Genomic DNA, 22,586 nt, shown 5'->3' with positions numbered 1-22,586 from the left:
ATGGTACATTGTTGGCCTGTTTGTAAAACAACTATCTTTACTTACTCATTGATTTTATGTATCTTTGTGTGTATGTGTGTGTGTGAGTGTGTGTATGTGGGCAAGTGTTGCGGGATATGTATGTATGAATATATCTATAAATAATTTATACATATATACATACATAAAATACATACACATACACACACTCATGTGTATATATATGTATGTATGCATATGACCACTTGGCTATGTATGCATGCATACATGTATGTGTGTATGTACGTATGTGTGAGTATTTATGTATATGAAATTCTCTACCAACTCTTTGCAATATTTTCAATTTTATATTGTTTGCAAATTACTTTCTCTTTATTTTGAGCAATTTTCAAGAGAAAATATTAAACTTAGTGGTAAATATTTTTCAGCATAGGAAATTAAAATAAAAACAAAAAATTAAAACCACTTGTCTTGTATAATCTTTCTCCTTTTAAGCAATTAATTTAGCGTTAATCAAATCAAACAAATAATTTAATTGTGTAGTCATTAAAATATCTCCACTAATTCCATGAAGAATTAAATAGAATTTATATATCCCATGTGTTGTTATTTGATCTTACCTTCATGTTGAACATATGTGATTACACATAGGTTATGTGAATAAACATAATGAATATATTCTATTACTGTTATGTTCTAATTTAGTAATTGCTTTGTATGTGTTTGAACTCTATTTCAAGAATTTATGGTATCAGAAAAGCTTAAATTTTTAAAGATGGAATACAGGAGGTGTTATGATTTTCATGGCATTCCTAATATCAGGTTTGATGGAAATGCAGAGATACCCGCCCAAAATTTCTCTATAAGCTTGCTTACAAACATATAGCTAACTTTATGATGCCTATTTTGTTTTCCTCATTGACTAACAATATATTTAATATCTACATACATACATATACGTATGTGTATGTGAGTATATGTGTTATTTCTTTACTATCCACAAGGGGCTACACACAGAAGGGACAAACAAGGACAGGCAAACGGATTAAGTCGATTATATCGACCCCAGTGCATAACTGGTACTTATTTAATTGATCCCGAAAGAATGAAAGGCAAAATCAACCTCGGAAGAATTTGAACTCAGACGAAATACCGCTAAGCATTTTGTCCAGTGTGCTAACGTTTCTGCCAGCTCATGAGTATATGTGTGGTGTGTGTGTGTGTGGTTTCTATGAGGTTTATTTTTAATCATTCTTTTCTCAGATACACACATACATACAGGTGAACGGATGGACAGACAGACAGACAGACGGATGGATGTATGACTCTATATACATATTCATGTATGTATGTATGTATGTATGCATGCATGCATGCATGTATGTATGCACATACAGGTATGTATATAGACAGAAAGACAGACATATTTCAAGATATTTTACATGAAAGAAATTAAGAAGCCCTGATGCTTATGCTTCCCCTATGACAGTAACAATGTTACCAAAAGAGAAATCCTCCTATGTAGGTGGGGAGGGAAAGGAGGAAGTTATCTCTTAAACAGAGACTTAGGCTGAATGCGTGCAACAGAGGGTACCCCTACTTAAGGTACTCAAAGAAGAGGTGGTGATATTGAACCAAATGACAGAGTAAGTCAGTCAGATAACAGAGAGAGAGAGAGAGTGAGAGAAAGACCATTCTATATTTTAATACCTTTCAGATATGAGAGAGAGAGACTTTTCTGAAATCTAAAATTTTGCAAACCATGAGTTTCACATCGTCCAGAATGTCACTACTTCTTTCATATTTCTGTTGTAATAATTTAGTTGGATTAGGAAATGGTGGTATAGTCTATCGGAATTTTAATTCCTTCATATTATGGGCACTGATTTTCTCAAACCCTTGAAATTAAATTTTAAGTTGATACTGGTTGAATTTCAATGTATGAGGGTTTGAATACTTGTAGGGAAGAATTGGGAATTTATGTGAAATGAGGCAGTGAAGGAAGATATAAGTTTGTGTCATCTGCATAGAATATTGTAAGTATAGTAACACGTGGTAGCATGAAGAGCCTTAATTTAGAGAAAGAAAAAAGTGCAGGAGAGATGACTGAGCCTTAATGTATACCTGAGATGATTGAATGATCTGAGATCATACAGTCCTCCTGTTAACACATACACACACACACACACACACACACATAAACACACACTGCAATGGGGCAGTCTAGCAGAAAGGTCTTATTTCTGGGGTAAAATCATCAATGACACTCATTATTAGGAAGCATTGCAAAAGATTTCTCATGTCAGATATGTTCAAAGGCCTTGTCACACTTCAAATGTTACTAATAAAACAAAAAAGACAGAAGAAAATTTGTGCTAGACAAAAGCAAAGTGGTTTGCAGTAGATTTAACTCAGCAGAAGAACTTTGGTAATCGTCTTTGAAATAGTGAATCGTATTCAACTGCATTTTTTATATTCAAAATAAATCTGCGAGTTCTCTGAGTTGCTAGCCTGTATTTACTATCATTGATAGAAATGGCCTCATGACAAGTTAAAAACTGATCATTATTCACATTGGTTGTTATATTTTAAAAATATCTTTTGTTGGTAGCAGACATCTGGTTCCTGATTGCATTAAAACTATTTAGTATGTATATCACAAAAGTAAAATAATATAGCTTGAAACTGAACTTTTACACTCTTTGTACACTCAATGTATTTAAGATGTTTCAAGTTTGTTTTTTTTTTAATTGTACTTTCAGTATAATAGAAGAAAAAGGAAAACAGACAATTCCTTTTAAATTTGTTAATAAATTTCCCAGGAACTTTTAATAACCAAGTAATAAATTTATTCAGCACATTTAAAAAATAATAATTTCTACAATGTTTATACATCTCCTAGGAATACGACAACTGCTGCATTATCATTGACCTTCTGCGGTTTCTCAAACACACAAGCCAAACTCTAATATGCTCACTTCAGATTTTTAATCTATATTGTTGCTCACAGTTCACCAGTAAATCCTCTCTAAGAATTAAATAAGTAGGATTGATGCTGTTTGTCATGACTCACAGACTGCAGTTTGCTGGCATTTATTAAGTTGCTGCTGGTTAAAGTTATAAACATTTTTCTGTTCTTGACATACATCATCCTCATTACCACCCTCAACAGCAACTGCATCGCCATCACCACCAACACCACCACCACTATCAACATTACCCTCATTACAACAACAATGGCCACCACCGTTATCATTACCACTGTCGCCCATAACCAATAATGCCTTTTCCTATAAACTGTATTTTAACTATTGTCCATATGTAACATTGATCAGCTGTATCTGTTCTCAACTGATGCCCAAGATTCGTTGACCTTATTGAATCTTAATGTATTTGCAGCATTGGCCTTCTCTTCGCCTTGCATATTTTTCTCTTGTTACACAGATTAATACTTCAAGACCTACACTAATTGTTTCCATGCAAATCACTCAATGCAATCTTTTAATTCCAATGAACAGTTTGTAATTTTATCACAAACAGTCATTGTTAATCTATTTTTTATTAGCCAGTAAAACTGGTAAAACTGTTAATCTACTGCTGGTATGTAAATCAATCTAATGTGCAAAGGAAAATAGGACCAATTTTTGAAATGAAGTTTGCAAAGATCTAAAATTGTACCCAATTTTTTGGATTTTAGAGAGAGAGAGGTGGGGAGAGTGTGTTTGTTTGGTTTATTAATGTGTTAAAAAAGTATAGAAAATATTTACTGGAAAAGGACATACTAAAGATGTCTCTTTTATCTCTTTTATCTCACTTACTTGTTTCAGTCATTTGGCTGTGGCCATGCTGGAGCACTGCCTTTAGTCGCGCAAATCGACCCCAGGACTTATTCTTTGTAAGCCTAGTACTTATTCTATCAGTCTCTTTTGCTGAACCGCTAAGTTATGGGGGATGTAAACACACCAGCATCGGTTGTCAAGCGATGTTGGTGGGGGCACAAACACAGACACACAAACATACACACACACACACACACACATACATACATACATACATACATACATACATACATATATATATATATATATATATATATATATATATATATATATATATATGACAGGCTTGTTTTACTTTAGCTTAAACCGTTTAACATTAGGTTTAAAATCAGCCATATCCAGCCCAAATATGTTTACCTGTTTTATCTTCAAAGCAACCGAATCCAATATCTCACACCAACCCCACAATGTCATTCTAAAAGTAAGCAATCACATTATTGAAATTTCTAAGTTACAAGTTAATTTATGATTAATTCAAAAATATGTGAATATGTAAGCATTACATTTGACAAAGTAAGCTGAATGCTAAAGGGTTAAAGTTGACAGGGACTTTATTTCTATGATGTGGCTGTGTGGTAAGGAACTTGCTTCCCAACACATGGTTCCGGGTCCAGTCCCAATGCATGGTACCTTGGGCAAGTGTCTGTTAAAATAGCTTCAGGTCGACCAAAGTCTTGTGAGTGGATTTGGTAGACGGAAACTGAAAGAAGCCCACTGTATATATATGTGTGTGTGTGTGTCTGTGTATCTGAGTTTGTCCCCCCATCATCGCTTGACAACTGATGTTGGTGTGTTTATATCCCTATAACTTAGAGGTTCAGCAAAAGAGACCGATAGAATAAGTACTAAGCTTACAAAGAATAAGCCCTGGGGTTGATTTCTTCGACTAAAGGCGGTGCTCCGGCATGGCCACAGTCAAATGACTGAACCAAATAAAGGAATAAAAGAATAAACCAACTGAACCAAGTATCAGGAAAGAACACCCCAGGGCAGCTCTTACCACAGGTTACAAGATAGGCATCTTTGTAAGATGAAACTTTTGTTACTGTTGTTGTGTGTCTCACAAATCGGCTTTGATGAAGCAGAGACATATTCAAAAGTGTTCCAGCTGTGACTATCATAACTTTATATCGGATGTGGCTTTATGTTAGGTGATGAGAGGTTAAAGTATGATAGTAGAACAGTGGAGCAAGTGTCATGCTGCAAGGGAGATACATGGTTACCTCATTTGAAAAAGAGAGCAAATAGTGGCAAAGGCATGTCAGAGCATATCCAGTGGTTTATATACTATTATATTCATATAATGTATTTTTCTTAGTTCAAGATGGTAGGGTGTGGTTTGAAGGACATTTGGTAGGTATTTCTAGAAGGTCAGCTAACTACATAGTAGCTTCTTTTCTGGATTATTCTAAGATGGTTTCTTTTTAAGAAATTAATATTAATACAAATCTATATATTTCTTCCTCTAAAATTCAGTGTTCATACTTGCTAGTTCACCTGTAGTCAATAGTTTGGCAAGCCATAAGAGTTCAGTGATGCTGACTTGCATTTGTTACATCATATAAAGGCAACTTTTCAGTGGTTTCACACACACACACACACACACACACACACACACATAAAATCTCTAGTAGGTTATTAGGCTTGTTACATACCAGTAGCTGAAATATTTTATCAACAAAATCGATTTTGAATTTATAATTTTTTTTTTTTATTTTACCTCTGAAATTCAGTATATAAATACACATCCTCTGCAGTTCTCTACTTTCCCCCTCCCCACACTCCCCCCATGCCCACATTCAAAGATAAACTTTTGTAGATTACAAGAATCATGGCATACCAATAGTTGAAATATTTTATCAACAGCATTGATTTTGTATATAGAATTCTTTTTTTTTTTTCCTTTTCTTTACACCATCCCACCCCACCCCACCCCATCCTCTTGAAATTAAGAGGAACCTCCATGTAATAAGCAAATGTCATAGAGTAGATGTCTTAATAAACACAGAACTTAGTCTTCTCTATTACTGAGAAAAGCATTCATCCAAAAAGCACTCACCCAAAACGCTTTCAATAATCTCTAAATTTATTGACCAACCCATGCCAGCCTGAGAAAAATGGACATTAAAACGAAAACTGTGAGGGTGAATAAATCATTAGTTTATAGCTCTGTTTTGCTACTGCAGTGACTGCTTGCTAATGTTACTGAGATTTGATATACAATTGTATCTCTTTTCAAAATATAACATAGAGCCTGAGCTTCTCCTTCGTCTCTCCTTCTCTCTCTTTCTCTCCCTCTCTCACTCCTCTCATATTTCTATGTTGTTGTCAGCTGTTATTTGAAATGAGTTTATCAAAAAAAAAAAAAAAAAAAAATTGTGGGGAGATATGAATTCAATAACTAAGTCCAACCAGATAATGTTCTCTTCAATAACATGTGTTTAATATTGCTGTCTAGAATTATTACATTTTGAGCAAGACAGGCCTGATATATTGGCTTTAGTTGGCATAGGCAATTCCAATGTATGTTCATTTTACAGCATACATTTATTGTAGCTGTGTTGTTATAACATTGATATCGGAGAGCTGTATTGTAATATTTCATTTCATGAATTCAGATATAAAATTTCTCTTTTAAATAATTTTATATACATTTCAGGGGTGTTTTATAATATAAGACAAATTTGTACTAATACAGTTCTATATTTAAGAGATGAGGAATTATTTACATTATTTACATTATCTACATTTGACGGATATTCGTCCTCATCTTGTTTGTTGTTAACACAACAAGACACCTGACGAAGGCTGGAGGGTATATCAGCCGAAACGTTGTGTTAACAACAAACAAGATGAGGACGAATATCCGTCAAATGTAGATAATGTAAATAATGTAAATTTGTACTATACTAAAACTAAATTTCCGTTATCCACTCTGTCATTAAATAAATTTCTTTTTCTGTAAAATACAACATAGATGTACATTTCAGGTTTTATTCACTATGCTCGATATATTTGTCTTTTTTATTTATTTACTAGTTTTTGAAATTTTTTTATACAGATGTAGTCTTACATGTTAGCTACAAAATTCACATTCATTTATTATGAAAAAATTAATAATAAAAAAGTTAAAAGCCTTTGACATTTTTGCTAATTTCAGCCAATCAGATGCCTCCATTATCAACATATTCAAAATCGCAATTTCCACGTGGAAAATTTTAAAAATGAATTAGGCACAGTATGTGGTGGGGAGTGTATTTTTATATATATATATATATATATATATATATATATATATATACATACATGTACACATATATATATATATATATATATATATATATATATATATATATATATATATACATACATGTACACACATACACATCTATATATACATCTATATACACACATACACATATATATATATATATATACATATACACACATACATATATATATATATATATACATATACACACATACACATATATATATATATACACACATACACATATATATATATATACATATACACACATACACATATATATATATACATATACACACATACACATATATATACATATACACACATACACATATATATATATATATATATATACATACATATATATATATATATTTATATATATATATATATATATATATATATACATGTGTACACACATATATATACTTATGTATACATATATTCATACATATGTATATGTATAATATTGTATATGCATACTTTAAACAGTTTCCATTTGAGTATTAGCTACAAAAGTGCTGATCAAGTCAGCTAGATAATTTTTAAACCCTTCAGCATTTCTTTAGCAAATTATGTTACACAGATGAATAACATAAATTTTAAATGTCAATTGGAACTGAATTTTTCTTTATTTGCATAGAACCCACCATCTATGGACAAGTTATGTAGAAAGAAACACAAGAGAAAAAAAAATTACATAAAAATATTTAAAAAACTTACTGTTATCAGTTTACTCATATTTCAACACTATAAACGATGGCTTTGCATGTTTGACATGGCTGACTTCAATTTCGGTTAAAAAAAGATTATATGTTTACTTTCTTCAACAATTAAATTGAATTTAGTTTCTACATGATGGAGCTATATATATAGATGTGAAAAGTGAAAAAAGAAAGAAAGCCTTTTTTTTTTTTTTCATTTACACTCTTCCAAAAAGTGTAGATATGATTGAAGCAAATCTTAAATAAATAACACAAGACCTTGTTCTCATGCTTCTAAGGCAATTAATACTTTATCTACTAAATTGGAACAAGAGACTTTAGAAATCTACCTGCATAAATGAACACACACACACATAAAAGATTCCATACATTACAAACATTACATAGACATACACATGCATCTTTTGTCAAGGAATGTTTCCAATGTATTTAAATAGACACTCCTTGAATTCACCAAAGCCTTTCTTTACATCTTTTCAACCTCATCACACATACCTACATAGCCACACATCTCTCAGTCTTCTATTCTATTATTTTGTCTTCTTCTTGCTTTTCCTTTCATTCAGTTTCCTTTTTACTCTGCATCTTATATCATCCCCTGATTCTCTTCTTTGATTCTATTTTTTTACATATATTTTTACCTTTATTTCAGTTATTCTATTTAGTCTTTTATTCTTTTGGCATCATTTTATGCATTATTTATTCTTTTCTATACTGAACAGCATAGCAAAAGAAAAACTTTGTCAGTCTCAGGGATGAGCTGAGAATAACATTACATTACACTACAACTGGAAACCTTTAATTACTAAAGGAAATCTTTAATTATGAGTCAGAGATCATTTTAAGAAGTCTTTCATTTACCAAACCTAACATATAAAGAATCACAATATTTATCTTTTAAGATGACAAAATATAGCTTTATATTATCTTTAAGTCTATAAAAGTGGAATTCATCTAGTTATTTAGCCTGGACCACAGAGAAGCAAGGAAGTAGTGGCCAGGTACCTTTTCAGAAGAAAAGAATAAAAAAAACAGAAACAGATTTTGAGAGGGCTCTTCCTCACTTTTAGGGCCTGAATGCAGTATTGTTCCAAAATGCAAATTTCTCACAGAGGCCCAGCTGGTACATTGAGGGCTGTGTGTGACCCAAATAATATATACTCTTTTTTCAGTCATTGGAATGCAGCCAATGTTGGTGTGTTTACGTCCCCACAACTTAGCAGTTCAGCAAAAGAGACTGATAGAATAAGTACTAGGCTTACAAAGAATAAGTCCTGGAGTCGATTTGCTCGACTAAATGCGGTGCTCCAGCATGGCCGCAGTCAAATGACTGAAACAAGTAAAAGAGTAAAAGAGTGCAAAACAATGAGTGGAAAAAAAATCCTAATGGATTCCTTAGAAAATAGGCATTGCTTTTTAAGATGAACTAGAGACATGAAGAGAATCAGCAGTAATTAAGTGAAGGCTTGATGATAAATAGTAAATAAGTCGTCTTTGCTAGAAGTTATACTTAATTTTATGATAGAAATAATGAATTTATAGTATAGTGTGCTCAGGTGCATGGCAACTCATCAGAAAAAGTAACTAAAACTGCATGAACAGAAAATAGAATATGCACAGGAAGGGAACTGAGAATAAATACATTGGAAACATTCCTTGACAAAAGATGCATGCGTATGTCTAAGTAATCTTTGTAATGTATGGATTCTTTTGTGTGTGTGTGTGTGTGTGTGTGTGTGTGTGTGTGCGTGTGGGCGGGCGTGCGGGCGCAGGTAGATTTCTAAAGTCTCTTGTTCTAATTTAGTAGATAAAGTAATAATTGCCTTAGAAGCAAGAGAACAAGGTCTTGTGTTATTTATTTAAGATTTGCTTCAATCATAATTATATTCTTGGAAGAGTGTAAATAAAAAAAATAAAAAAAATAAAAACTTCCTATCTCTTCCACTTTTCATGTGTATAGCTCTATCATGTAGAAACTAAATTTAATTTAATTTTTGAAGGTGGGCAGAAAGAAAAACTGCTACAACTTCTTTTGTAGATCAGGGATATACATGATTCTTCAACAACTTATTCTGTTTGGGAGCTGATTTCTCTACTCCTTTCTTGCTATATACATGTTGCTTTAGTCTTAGCCTAACTATGAACTGTACTGAAAACTATAGGTTGCTTAGACCAGCTGGCTAATAATAGTAAATAGTAGATCCTGTTCCCTATGTGACATATTTCAAAGTGGAAATAAAATGATTCAGGGTTGACAGCAAGGAAAAGGAATTTAAAGAACCAATATTTCTACTTGTAACAAAGGATTTCTCCCTTCATACAGAACAGAGGATATATGAAGCATATGTAACGTGTTTAATTCTATTTGATAAGGAAGCGTGAGCCATGAATGCAGTAGATCTCCAGTGATGAGGGAGAAATAAATTGCATATGGTCTATTGAATATGAAATAGTATACAAAGAAAGCAATTTGTATTCAAAGACATTACACAATGTATACAGAAGACCTGACTGCATAGTTATAGATGTGTAATATATTTAAATGATGCAGGTTAAGTGAAACATGTAAATTGAAGGTGCATTATGACCTCAACAGAAGCAAACTGAAGGGATGTAATCCCAAAACATTTTGCCACACAGAAAAGCAATGCTAAAATCAAAAGGATAAGAGAAATGTTATACACATAGTACTTACTTTTGGAGTTTATGATTTACAAGTTTATATCTTGATAAGAATTTATAGCAGAATGACTTCCCCCAAGCAAGTGGATGAATACACCTGGAAGCTAAATTGTGTTGGTAAGAGTCAGTAACCCCTAGTCTTCTTTGCCTGTTACCATCATATTTGCTTCAATCCTTTGTGCTATTCTGTTATCAGCAAATAAACATTAGTGAGTCATCTAAGATTGCTTTACTTTGCAACTAAGTTTTATTTCCTTTCTTCCTCTTTCTTAATGAGTTCTTGATCAATGGGCAATAGTTAACAAATTATATCATGCAATCAAGAATTACCTATACAAGTGATCTACCTAACCTATGTTAGTATGGGTAAAAAAAAAAACTGGTTCTACAAACATTTACAAGAACTTAATTGTAACTTTCAGTTGAGCATTTTGGGATTGTTAATTGTAACTTACAGGTGAGCATTTCATAAATGTGCATTTGTGACAATAATTTTACTTCAGTTTTGCGGTTCGTGTTTCACCCTACACTTTCATAAATAGAAGTTATGACTGAAACAAGTTAAAATATATCTTAAAATTGTCTGATATTTCTCTTATAGGATAATAATACAATGTTTAAAAATGCCATTGTTCTGCATAACACATGAAAGTTTTGTGTTCAAACTCATCCTATGGATATATTGAGTTTAAATAGGAATAGGACAGTTAAAAGTAATTGGAGTTTGGATTAATCAAAGGTTTGTTGAAAATATTTAATTTTTTAAAAAATGGCATAAATGATAAAGAATTCTATTCAGTAAAATTTGCATGTTTGCTGAACTATTTTACTTTCTTTCCCCTCCTATATTCTTAGCTTTGGTTTTTGTCACTTCTATTTCATATTCAGAAATCTAAAAGTAATATTATGATATACATTACTCTCTGTAAAATGATTAAAAAAACAGAGCAGACAATCAATGTTGGGTCAAGAGATTGTCTTGATGAAGATATGATAATTTCTCTTGTATGGTTGCTATTATGAAATGCACTCAGTACACTCTAATAAAGTGGTTGGCATTAGGAAGGGCTTTCATCTGCAGAAACTATACCCTATGGAGGTGGTGCCTGAGGACTCTATCCCTATGATCCTCTCAGGAGTAGTGAGTAGTGAAGATGGAGGGATAGACTTATATCAGAGAAGCAGATTCAGCACAGCAGTAATATAGTGAGTACCCTGTAACAATAATCACCTTATGTCACTGGTCCTTCAACTCCTCATCATCTTTGATCAACATTTATTTTCCATATTGCCATGGGCTGCTAGATTGACAGGTTCTAATGAGCTGCAGGACAATGTTAAGCACCAATGTCAGCTTTGACATAGTTTCTACAGTTAGGAAGGGCATCCAGCTGCAGTAAACATACTGAAGTACAGTTCTTAAATGAGCTATAATTCTAAACTCTAAAAGTTATATTCAGGATCTTGAAAGCTGGTAGCAGATCTGCTTTTATCGTTCTTAGTTCAAAACAAAATATTATAATGTAGAACTAAAAAGGTTCGACAAAAAATGTAAATAAATAAAATTTAGAGAAAGTTTACAGAAATGTGTAATGCATAAATACATTACACAACCATAATAATAATAATAATAATAATAATAATATTAGATGTATGTTTATGTGTATTCACTAGCGTGTGTACACATGTTCATTGTATTGATATCTATATATATTCATATACACACATGCATTCCTATATACGTACAGACATATATCATTTGCACATATACATGTACACATATATATGCAGTCAAAGATATATATATATATATATATATATATATATATATATATATATATGTATGTCTATGCACACAGTGAGTGTACTGACATGTATACATGTATCTGTTGGTATACATATATATAATATACATGCATAGTATACATTTATCCAAATATATTATAGTTGCACACAAATAATTATGCTCATATCTGTATGCATAAGCATATATAGGAGTTTATAATTCTTTATGCAGAAGGGGTAAATGTGCATATGCATGTGCCTGTATATTGCAATTTTCATACACAAGTGCGCCCCCCCCCCACACACACACACATGCACAAATGTATAACACACATGCAAATACATATCAACACACACATGCATGCACAAACACACATACACATGCATACATTGATGAGTCTATGTAGATGAAAGAATAACTCTGACATTACATCCTCTCACACACACACACACACACACACACATGCATACAGATTCACATGCATATATAAAGTATGGTTGGATATATTGTGCATATAGGATAATAGACTGTCAACTTTTATCTTACTTTGAAATATCTTGCTTTTGCTAATGGTAGTAAATATGGTTTCTACCTCAGTAGATCCGTTGCTAATCTTCTGTTCCGCATTATTCCATAGTAATCCTTATCTAGCTAGATCAGCTGCTAATCTTCTATCCAGCATCATGCTAGAGTAATCTTCTTCAATGGAATGTTGTAATAAAAGCAAAGCTACTGCACCTAGACTTACACTGAGATGGTTAACTAAGTATGGCACTGTGGCATTTTATAATTCTTATGTGACACAAACATAAATAATCCCATGCCATTCCACAAAATCTTTCTTCCTGAAAGTTCCAGAAAACTAATTTGCCAGGTACTCTGACAATAAATTGTGTTCCTAAATTGTACAGTCCTTACCTACACCCTCACCTCTGCTTTAAATACTTTGTTTAATGCTACCACACTTCACAACTGGCCTATTTTTTTTTCTAACTAATGCATCTCAGGAAACTCGCTATGAATTATGCTTCTAATATCTAGAGTTCATTTAACAAGACATGAAGTGGGATATTGAAAGGAAGAAGTGTTATTGTTTGAACTGTAAACAATATATAACTGGTTTAGTGAAGTTGTGTGGTCTTGTGGCTTGTGTTCGGTTTATGATTGTTAGCATATAAATTTGATTTTCAAACCAAGCGCCGCTGTTTGAATGTTGGTGATATGGTGCAGCCAACTGGGCACTGAATCTGTTTTGGTGATTGGAGGCAAATACACATGTGTGCACAAGCACAGAAATAAATTCATACACAAAAATTAAGAGAGAGAGAGAGAGAGAGAGAGAGGGAGAGAGAGAGAGGGAGGAAGAGGGGGAGAGAGAGAGAGAGAGAGGGAGAGAGAGAGGGAGGAAGAGGGGGAGAGAGAGAGAGAGAGAGAGAGAGAGGCCTTACAATTTATTAATTGAACGTAACTGACATGCATCTTTTCCCTCTCCTCATTCATACTGTGGGACTGAACCCGGAACCATGTGATTGGGAAGTAAGCTTCTTACCACACAGCCACACCTACACCTTGCACACATAAACAGTGAGAGAGGGGGCAGAGAAAGAGAGAAAGAAACATTAAAATGAGAAAAACATTAAAACATTCAATGTCAAATAAGTTCACTGAACCAATGGTGCCAAAATGGCTGTGCCAAAACCATCTTGTACCCCTTCGGTGGCATGTTGCATGACTGAAGAAGGTACTTCACTGCATCATGTTTATCCTGTTCACTCAGCTGAAAATGAGCACCAGTGGTAGCTGGAGATAGGGTTAAACCTGTAATGAACTGTTGTTTCATCCAGGGCAGAATATAGTCCTCTCAACTTCTTCAATGCCTCAGACACCCAAATAAGCTCTGACCTCTTAAGGTGGGATGCTCAAAACATATTGTATATGAACGATGTGTATTTCATTATCTGTTGATAGAAAGTTTATTTACAGTCATCACCATCATTATTATCATCAGATTATCATTGGATAAATCAATGGTGTGGAGAAGAAAGACTTGCAGGCATGGACAACTGCTAGTCATCTTTTAGAAATCTAGCCCAAACCTCTGCATATACACAGCCAGATGCATGGTCAAATTGGAATGGAGCTGCTAATTCAACTGACCATGTAGACGCTCCTTCATTGGTTCATTAAAATCAAACAATCTTCTCAAATAACAAAATCATTTTTCCTATTTTCTTGTCACAACTTATGAATCTCAGCATAGCCACAACATACTTGCTGCAACCAGTAAAACAGGGCCAACATTATAATGCACAAATAAAACATTTTCTTTTTTCCACAAATTTTCATAATTTCTTTTATCTATCAAATTTGTATAACCGCAAGCATGGCTGGGTGGTTAAGAAGCTTGGTTTGCAACCATATAGTTTTGGGTTCAGTTTCATTGCACAACATAAGCACCAACCAAAACCCTAACTCTGCACCAACCAATGAATTTGTTAGAGAGAAACTGTGAAAACCTCTGAGTGTGTGTGTGTGTGTGTGTGTGTGTGTGTGTGTGTGTGTATGTGTGTGTGTGTGTGCGAGTGTGTGTGTATGTGTGTGTTTGCAAAGGTGTTTGCATCTGTCACTACCATCATTTAACAACCCTTCGAGATGATGCCCCAGTACGGCTGCAGTCCGTCAACTAAAACAAGTAAAAGATGAAAATAATAAATGAAGTTTTGAAAAACTTTATTCTCCATTTTAATTAAGGTTATTTATACATCATACACGATCATATGTCTGATAGTCAATAAATTGTAATTTTAATTGACTAATTTTGATTCTTATCCAAAATTATTGATCCATATTTACAATAATCAATAGGAAATTTTTATTTCTTCTCATTCAAGGAATCTGAAATTTCATTCCCATCCTGAAAAAGGCAACACAAAATCTACAGCAAAACCTCAGAGATACCTCAACATCATAAATCATGACAGGAATCAAATATGCTTTGAAAAAAATATTAGGAACTAATTTCACGAATTTGGCATAAACCGAAAAATTTCAAGAGAAGGAGTTATTTAATTACATCGACCTTAGTACTCAACTGGTCTTATTTTATCAACTCCAAAAGGACAAAAACCAAAATCAACCTCAGAAGAATTTGAACTCCACAAACAGCAGGAAGAAATGATGTTAAGTATTTTGTCTGATGCCCTAATGACTCTGCCAGATCATCACCATAATTCATATCATAAATATTAAACAGAGAAGAATAAATACAACTACACTTAGCATTCTTTTGTAGGGGTTTTGTTGATTTTTCAGAGAGAAGGGCAATTTTTATTCTAATAAATATTTTATTACCATTATCCAAAGAAAACTTCACTTAACCCCTACTCCACAAATAGTATAAGAAAACATTCCCACAAAAAACACCAGTGATATCTTTCATTGGCCACTCTGGCTTGAAAGATTCATTTCCCAGCCACATTGACTTCAAGGTTCACTTATTACACAAGAGTCTTGGACTAGCTGTAAAGGAGGAATAAGATGTGACCAGAAGGTTATCAAAAGCTGCTGAGAAAGCAAGCCATTACACATGGTTCAAGGGAAAGGATGAGTGGTGTGGCAAGAACAGACTCTGAAAATGGTAGAAACAGATGGCCAAGAGTTGTAACTTCTGTCTCAACAAAGCTCATGCTGTTATGTGAAAGTTTTGTCGCAATTCGTGGCCCCAGGCAGTTCTGGTATCATGGTGGAAAGAGTTGAAATGTCTATAGTACTGCTTCTCTGCCAGATGAAACATTAACTCCTGCATTTGGAGACAGAGTACAGCAGCACCTTCAGCACACAAGTATTTACCTTAGAAGAAGAGCAACTGTCAGAGAACAAAGAACCAAGAATACCAGAGGTCACATCACTGACTGCCACAAAAAAGAATCTGAAAATCAAGGACTTTCCCTTAGTTGGCTTCTGTTCCTTATGAATTGCAACAATGTCTTAATATCTTGGAGAAAAGAATTAACTTCAAAATATAATGATCTGTTTCTCATGTCAACCCAGTTTAAGCATGAATTGTATTTGATAAAAAAAATTAAGCGTAATGAAATGAATTTTGTGGGCGTGTTTGACTCAGTTTTCTTTAATTATGTTTGTAAAGTTCATTACAGGCTATAGTCATATTTTATAAGCAAATACTCTGTCTAATTCTAAACTCCTTTATTAGATTAATTGCACTTCTTCCAAAGTAACTAAATTAGTTGTGAACATTTACCAGTTTATCATATAAGTTTCTAAATTTAACACATTTAGTTTCCACACTTAACTGACTGTACCTAACTTTAGTAGTATGATAGAAAATTTTGCCTTTTCTGCATTGGATTAAAATATTTCAGATGCTATATATTTTGCATGTGTATTTATGTGTGTACACAAGACTATTTGGCACTATGTACTTCATTGCTTGCTTAGTGGTGTTGCTTACAGATAGTTTGACATGAAATCTAGAATTTCAACGGAAGATATACAGGTGTATTTTGACAGTAGAATATATACAAGTCTGTATGAACCACATTAAGGATCTTACTGTAATTAACAACATTAATGTGTATTGTGAGGTAATAATGTCACTAGTGACTTTGCATAGAGAACCAAAGTGATTAAACTGATCTCGTAAAGAGAATCCATACATGTAGGCACTATCATGGGTGTGTGCTAAGAAGCTTGCTTCCCAACCACATAGTTCCAGATTCAGTAGCATCTTGGGCAAGTGTCTTCTACTATAGCCTCAGGGTGATCAAAGCCGTGTGAGTGATTTGGGTGACAGAAACTGAAAGAAGCCTGTCATAAATATACATATATATATATATATATATAATAATAGTGGTTGTTTCTTATTAGGAACAAGAGGGTTTATAATGTTAAAAAAAATTTTATAGACATTGTAGTATTAATTTATTAATTTTTTAAAATATCTTTTTTTATACATGATAGACTGTACTAACTTTTTTCTATATGCCTGTCTAAATAAAGTAATGTTTCATCTTCTGTGATTTTGTACATCCGTATTCTATGTATAGAAAAATCATTATGTTTCCTTATATGTGATTAAATGTTCGAGATGTGAAATATTAGTTGGATGACCTTGAATTTGTTGTTTGTTCTACAACCAAAGTTTGTTATATATATATATATATGTATGTATATATATATATATATATATATATATATATATATATATATATATGTATGCATGCATGTATGTATATATTTGTGTGTCTGTGTTTGTCCCCCACCATCGCTTGATAACTGATGTTGGTGTGTTTACATCCCCATAACTTTGTGGTTTGGCAAAAGAGACTGATAGAATAAGTCCTGGGGTCGATTTGTTTGACTAGAGGTGGTGCTCTAGCATGGCTGCAGTCAAATGACTGAAACAAGTAAAAGAATAAAATAATACACATTCTGATTTTACCATTTTCTTTCATGCAATACAAGTTCACCTGTTACAACTACTTAATGTTGAATGGGCCAAGAAGGAAAGGGGTCAGGACTTTGTGTGGTAATTTGACCTGTTAGAAATAGCAGTGAAATATCCTTCAGGTCACATCCTTGTAACCTTACATAAAGTAAAAACACAGTGGTTAATTTAGTTCACATAGTTTACAAACTTAAAAAAAAAGATGAGATGGTTATGGCTGGAATGCTTTTGATCATAGGTTTGCATGATCGGAACTAACCTGGGGTTAATGCAACAACTTAATATTTGATGTACAGTGACAATTCTTTCATAATCATGCAATACCTGGTTTAGTTTCCCTTATAGTAATATTGTGATATTGGAACTGTAACAAAAGTAAACACTAGAGAATAATGTTTAAGTTTCTAGACGTATAATTTGTTGGGGAATATGGAGGAGTTATGATGTGTTTTACCACATTTCATTTCTCTCTCTCTCTCTCTCTCTCTCTCACATACACACACACAGACATACATGTTTCAATAACTATTGTCTTTGGTCATTATCAGATGCCTTTTGTCTTTCAGCACCTGAATATTTTTGACTCAGCTGCAATCCATTTCTAACACAGGATCTCACAGGATCAAAGAACCTTGTGCAATATGATAATATTAATACAGTCCTTAAGCACAAATGCTTGGCAAATCTGTTTATATTTAAACTAATGTTAGTAATAACAACCATATTGTTATTCAGACACTTTTATGTTATGCTGTTTGAAATGTTAGGGTTCATATTGTTTACATCTTTGTAAAGCATTTTACAATTCAGGATGGCATTAGGAATGCAATTATCTAATTTGTTAATCTCTCAGGTTGATTTACTTCAGATGAGATATCCATATTGCTTCTGAGCAATATTTTCAATGTTCTCTACTGCAATCATGCATTGAAAGAAGACTTTAGTCTATACCTGATGCTTCTAAGCTAATACCTTGTTCATGTCATGTGGTCATATGTAACTGTATAGAAAACAGGGCAACAGAAGATATTTGTGATACATGTTTATTAATAACAACAGAATGCAATTAGAAAAATAAAACATGAGGATACTATACTGAGAAATAGAAATTAATCTTGGAAAACAATTAAACAAAGTTGTAACCATTTGTCATGTAATAATAGACTACAAGATAGGAAGAAATACAAGTGAGTCAGTTCATGCTTGTCTGTGCAAGATGTGTGTCACTAATGATAGTGGATCATTGAAGTTATTGAATTTTGTAGCTGAGTTGCCAAATTTTCCTGTGACTAGTTAGCTTAAGTTGTGTCATGACAAGTGACTAATTATATCACCATGGTCTGTCTAAGAAAAGGTGCCAAAGACAAAATCCTTAATGACATTCCAATATGTTGTTTATCTAAATTTGTTAAGGTTGTTTACAAGATTCTAACAAGTTAAGCATCTGCTGCAGCAATTGTGTTTTCAGCCAGTCACAGATAAAAACAAGTACTTAATGTGCTTAATGCATCTACCAGGGACTTGAATGGTTAGTTGCTTGCTAACATCATCAATCTCAAACAAAATCCTGTTTTGATGTTTCCAGTTATTTTTACAGCAGAACATAATGATTTGGGTTCAATTCTTAGGCAGTGAGTTGATGTTTTGGACTCTGCCTATATTGCTGCTACAGTCTCTAACTACAAATGTGTGTTTGGAACAAAGGAAGATTACCTAGCTGAAAGAATTTGATTGATGCAACCAAACCAATTCAGAAATATTTCCACACAGAAGTATGATTTTGTTGAATAGCTATGATTCTGCTATAATGTCTTATATAAAAAAAAAATCACTTTGGTTAAGAAAGGAAGGCTTGAAACTTAAAAGTTTTAAGACTATGAGAAATGTGAGTTTTTCATAATTCTACCTCTCCAAAGGCTAACAAGATGAAGTGAAGTAATAACAATAAAAAGTCAGAATGGGTTGTAATCTGGTTTTATTGCGAATTTAACTTGTAATCTATAGCACCTAGCATGTATATAAAACTAACAGTTGATAATATTGGTAAAAATGATTATTTGCATAACATGATTATGGATCTATTGAGAATATGGAAGGAACTCAAAAACTGTTATTATACACTTAACATTCAGTATTTGAAATTATAATGTAAGGATTAGAATTCAGTTTCATTCATCATTTTACATTAAGTTTTAAATAAAATAGAAATATGTAACATAATTTACAGAACATTTTTTTTTCCTGTTGGACAAATGTTTATGGCTTCTTCAATTTATGTGAAAGCCTTACTCAATTTATAAGATTAAATTTTAATTATACATATATATATTTTACATATTATATACTTATGTATGTATTTGTGTGTGTGTGTGTGTGTGTGTGTGTGTGTGTGTGTGTGTGTGTGTGTTTTACATATATATATTTATATATATGTATTTATATATATACATATAGATGTATGTATTTATATTTATATATATATGTATATATATGTGTGTGTGTGTGTGTATGTGTGTGTGTGCGTATATATATATATATATGTATGTATGTATATATATACATACATATGGTAGTTTATATATTTACAATTATTTGAATTGTTAAAAGTTTATTTTAGTTTGTCTTATTTTTCAGTTGTTATACAAAATTTTGGGCTTCATAATTCAATATTTTGTTTGAGCTATTTTCATCTATTTATCATTATGTATTTGAAATCATCATCATCGTCACCATCATCATCATCATCATCATCATCATCATCATCAACAACAACATAGTTCATCAACAGTCAACGATTCCTGTCTGTATGAGATATCATGAGTCATATCAATAGTGTCAGAAGTTAGTCCCTCTTCTCCACTGGTTACTGTTTTTAGGAAAGTACAATAATGATAATATATCTATAACAATGATGATGATAATAATAGCAGTTTCAAATTTTGGCACAAGGCCAGTAATTTCAGGGGAGTAGCTAAGTCAATTATATTCACCCCAGTGCTCAACTGGTGCCTCTTTTGATTGACTCCAAAAGCATGAAATGCAAGTCAAGTCTCAGCAGAATTTGAACTCAGGACATAAATAGGGAAGAAAGGCTACTAAGCATTTTGCCCAGCATGGTAACAATTCTGCCAGCTTGTAGCCTTAAATGATGATAATAATAATAATGGTTTCAAATTCGGTAGAATTTGAACTCAGAATGTAGCAACGGGCGAAATACCATTAAGTATTTCGTCTGGCGCATTAACATAATAATAATAACATGTTAACAATCATAGTGATGGTGACGATTATGATGATGATGATGATGATGATGATGATGATGATGGGAAGGAGGTTATAGGTACTGAAACATAACTTCTCTAGTGACGCTTAGTGAACTCTTACTCTGATGAAACAATAGTGGCCTTGATGTAAAAAATACAAATCAACACATTTATAAAATATTCAGTGATCAATATCAAATTCTTTTGTAATCATGGACTAAAATGATTACCAGACTGTAATTTTAGACGCACATTCATACATACAACATATACATACATATGCACATATGTACATACAAGAAAAAGTGGATATCTATGGACAACTGCTTCAAAACCTCCAGCTTTTGTATCTAGACTATGAAGTCATATTCATACCAATAATAATTGGAGTACGAGGTTTTGTTAGTAAATGCTTTAAGGAGAATCTGGATAAACTGGGATTTTCAGAAAGAGAAATTGACCAGCTAATTCATACATTAGAAGTGCAATCTGTGAGAGGAACAGTAAAAATATGCAAGACATTTCTCAAATTTCAAATGTGAATTTATCTGTTAACTACATCTTTTTTGGAAACTAGCTCCCTCCTCAGTGGAAGATTTATAATAATTAAAAAATAGAAGAGATACATAAATACATACATACATACATATGTACGTATGTATGTATAATTTTTCTTTGAGTTTTAAGTTCTTTAGAGACTTCAAAGCAACAAAACTTTTTAAGTCAGGTGGGTTCCCAGTGTTTGTAAATATGGGGTTGAACACACCCAAGTGCGTATATTTGTGTGTATGGCTTGTGATTGTATCCCCACCATCGCTTGACAACTGATGTTGCTGTCTTACATCCCCATAACTTAGTGGTTCAGCCAAAGACACCTATAGAATAAGTACTTGGCTTACAAAGAATAAATCCTGGGGTTAATTTGTTCGACTAAAGGCAGTGCTCCAGCAAGGCCATAATTACATGACTGAAACAAGTAAACCAATAAAAACCATGCCATTTTAATCCTGAGCAATGCTGGGTATCTCTGCTAGTCTTTATTAATATTGCTTATAAACATATGTTGTATATGCATGCATGTATGTATGTATGTATGTATGTATGTATGTATATATGCATGCATGTATGTATGTATGTATCTATCTATACACATGCCAACACACATACACACACACACACACACACACACACACATCATTAATCTGTTGTAGGAGTCATTAGAATCTAGATATTTTAACATTCATGACACTGGGAAATGGTCAAGTCCCACATATAAATAAACATATCATACATATATATGCCCACTTATGTAAGTGCATATATATACAAACGCACACACACACACGCACACACATATATAGACAGAGAGACTTAAGTATATTTTGCAATGGAAATGAAAGGTTCAATGGCTCACAGTGACCAGTAGTTTCATCCTGGGCTGGAATCCTCAAAGTATTAAAAACATTGATAAATTGATGTATTCATAAGGTGCAGGATTTTGCTTGGAGGAGTTGGATTTAGCTTGGATGTGTGTGATTTGGAGTAAGTTGACTTTTTTGTAGCAAGTTTCTATT

The 22,586-nt window shown here is 32.8% G+C and overlaps 1 protein-coding gene and 1 long non-coding RNA gene across 17 annotated transcripts in view; one reads left to right on the top strand and one right to left on the bottom strand.

Moving 5' to 3' along the window:
• Positions 1–22,586, bottom strand: part of LOC149132688 (uncharacterized) — a 962,641-nt gene that overhangs the window by 154,481 nt on the left and 785,574 nt on the right. The gene's annotated exons all lie outside the window — the stretch shown is intronic.
• The window catches only part of LOC106874475 (protocadherin-17), a 145,406-nt gene that overhangs the window by 37,431 nt on the left and 85,389 nt on the right, over positions 1–22,586 (top strand). For 2 of the 8 annotated variants that reach the window (XM_014922215.3, XM_014922216.3), the window contains one exon: positions 15,174–16,670. The exons of the other annotated variants lie outside the window; for them this stretch is intronic. Coding sequence is in view for 1 of the 2 variants with exons in the window: in XM_014922216.3 (XP_014777702.1) it covers positions 15,174–15,200 (27 nt within the window). In the remaining variant the exon portion in view is untranslated. Of the gene's footprint in view, positions 1–15,173; positions 16,671–22,586 lie in introns of those variants that run through there. 8 annotated transcript variants of the gene reach the window in all.

Source organism: Octopus bimaculoides, chromosome 14, assembly GCF_046866305.1.
Source record: "Octopus bimaculoides isolate indiv1 chromosome 14, ASM4686630v1, whole genome shotgun sequence".
NCBI lineage: Eukaryota > Metazoa > Mollusca > Cephalopoda > Octopoda > Octopodidae > Octopus > Octopus bimaculoides.
The sequence above is the reverse complement of the archived record's forward strand: the minus strand, read 5'-3'. Positions and strand labels throughout refer to the sequence as shown.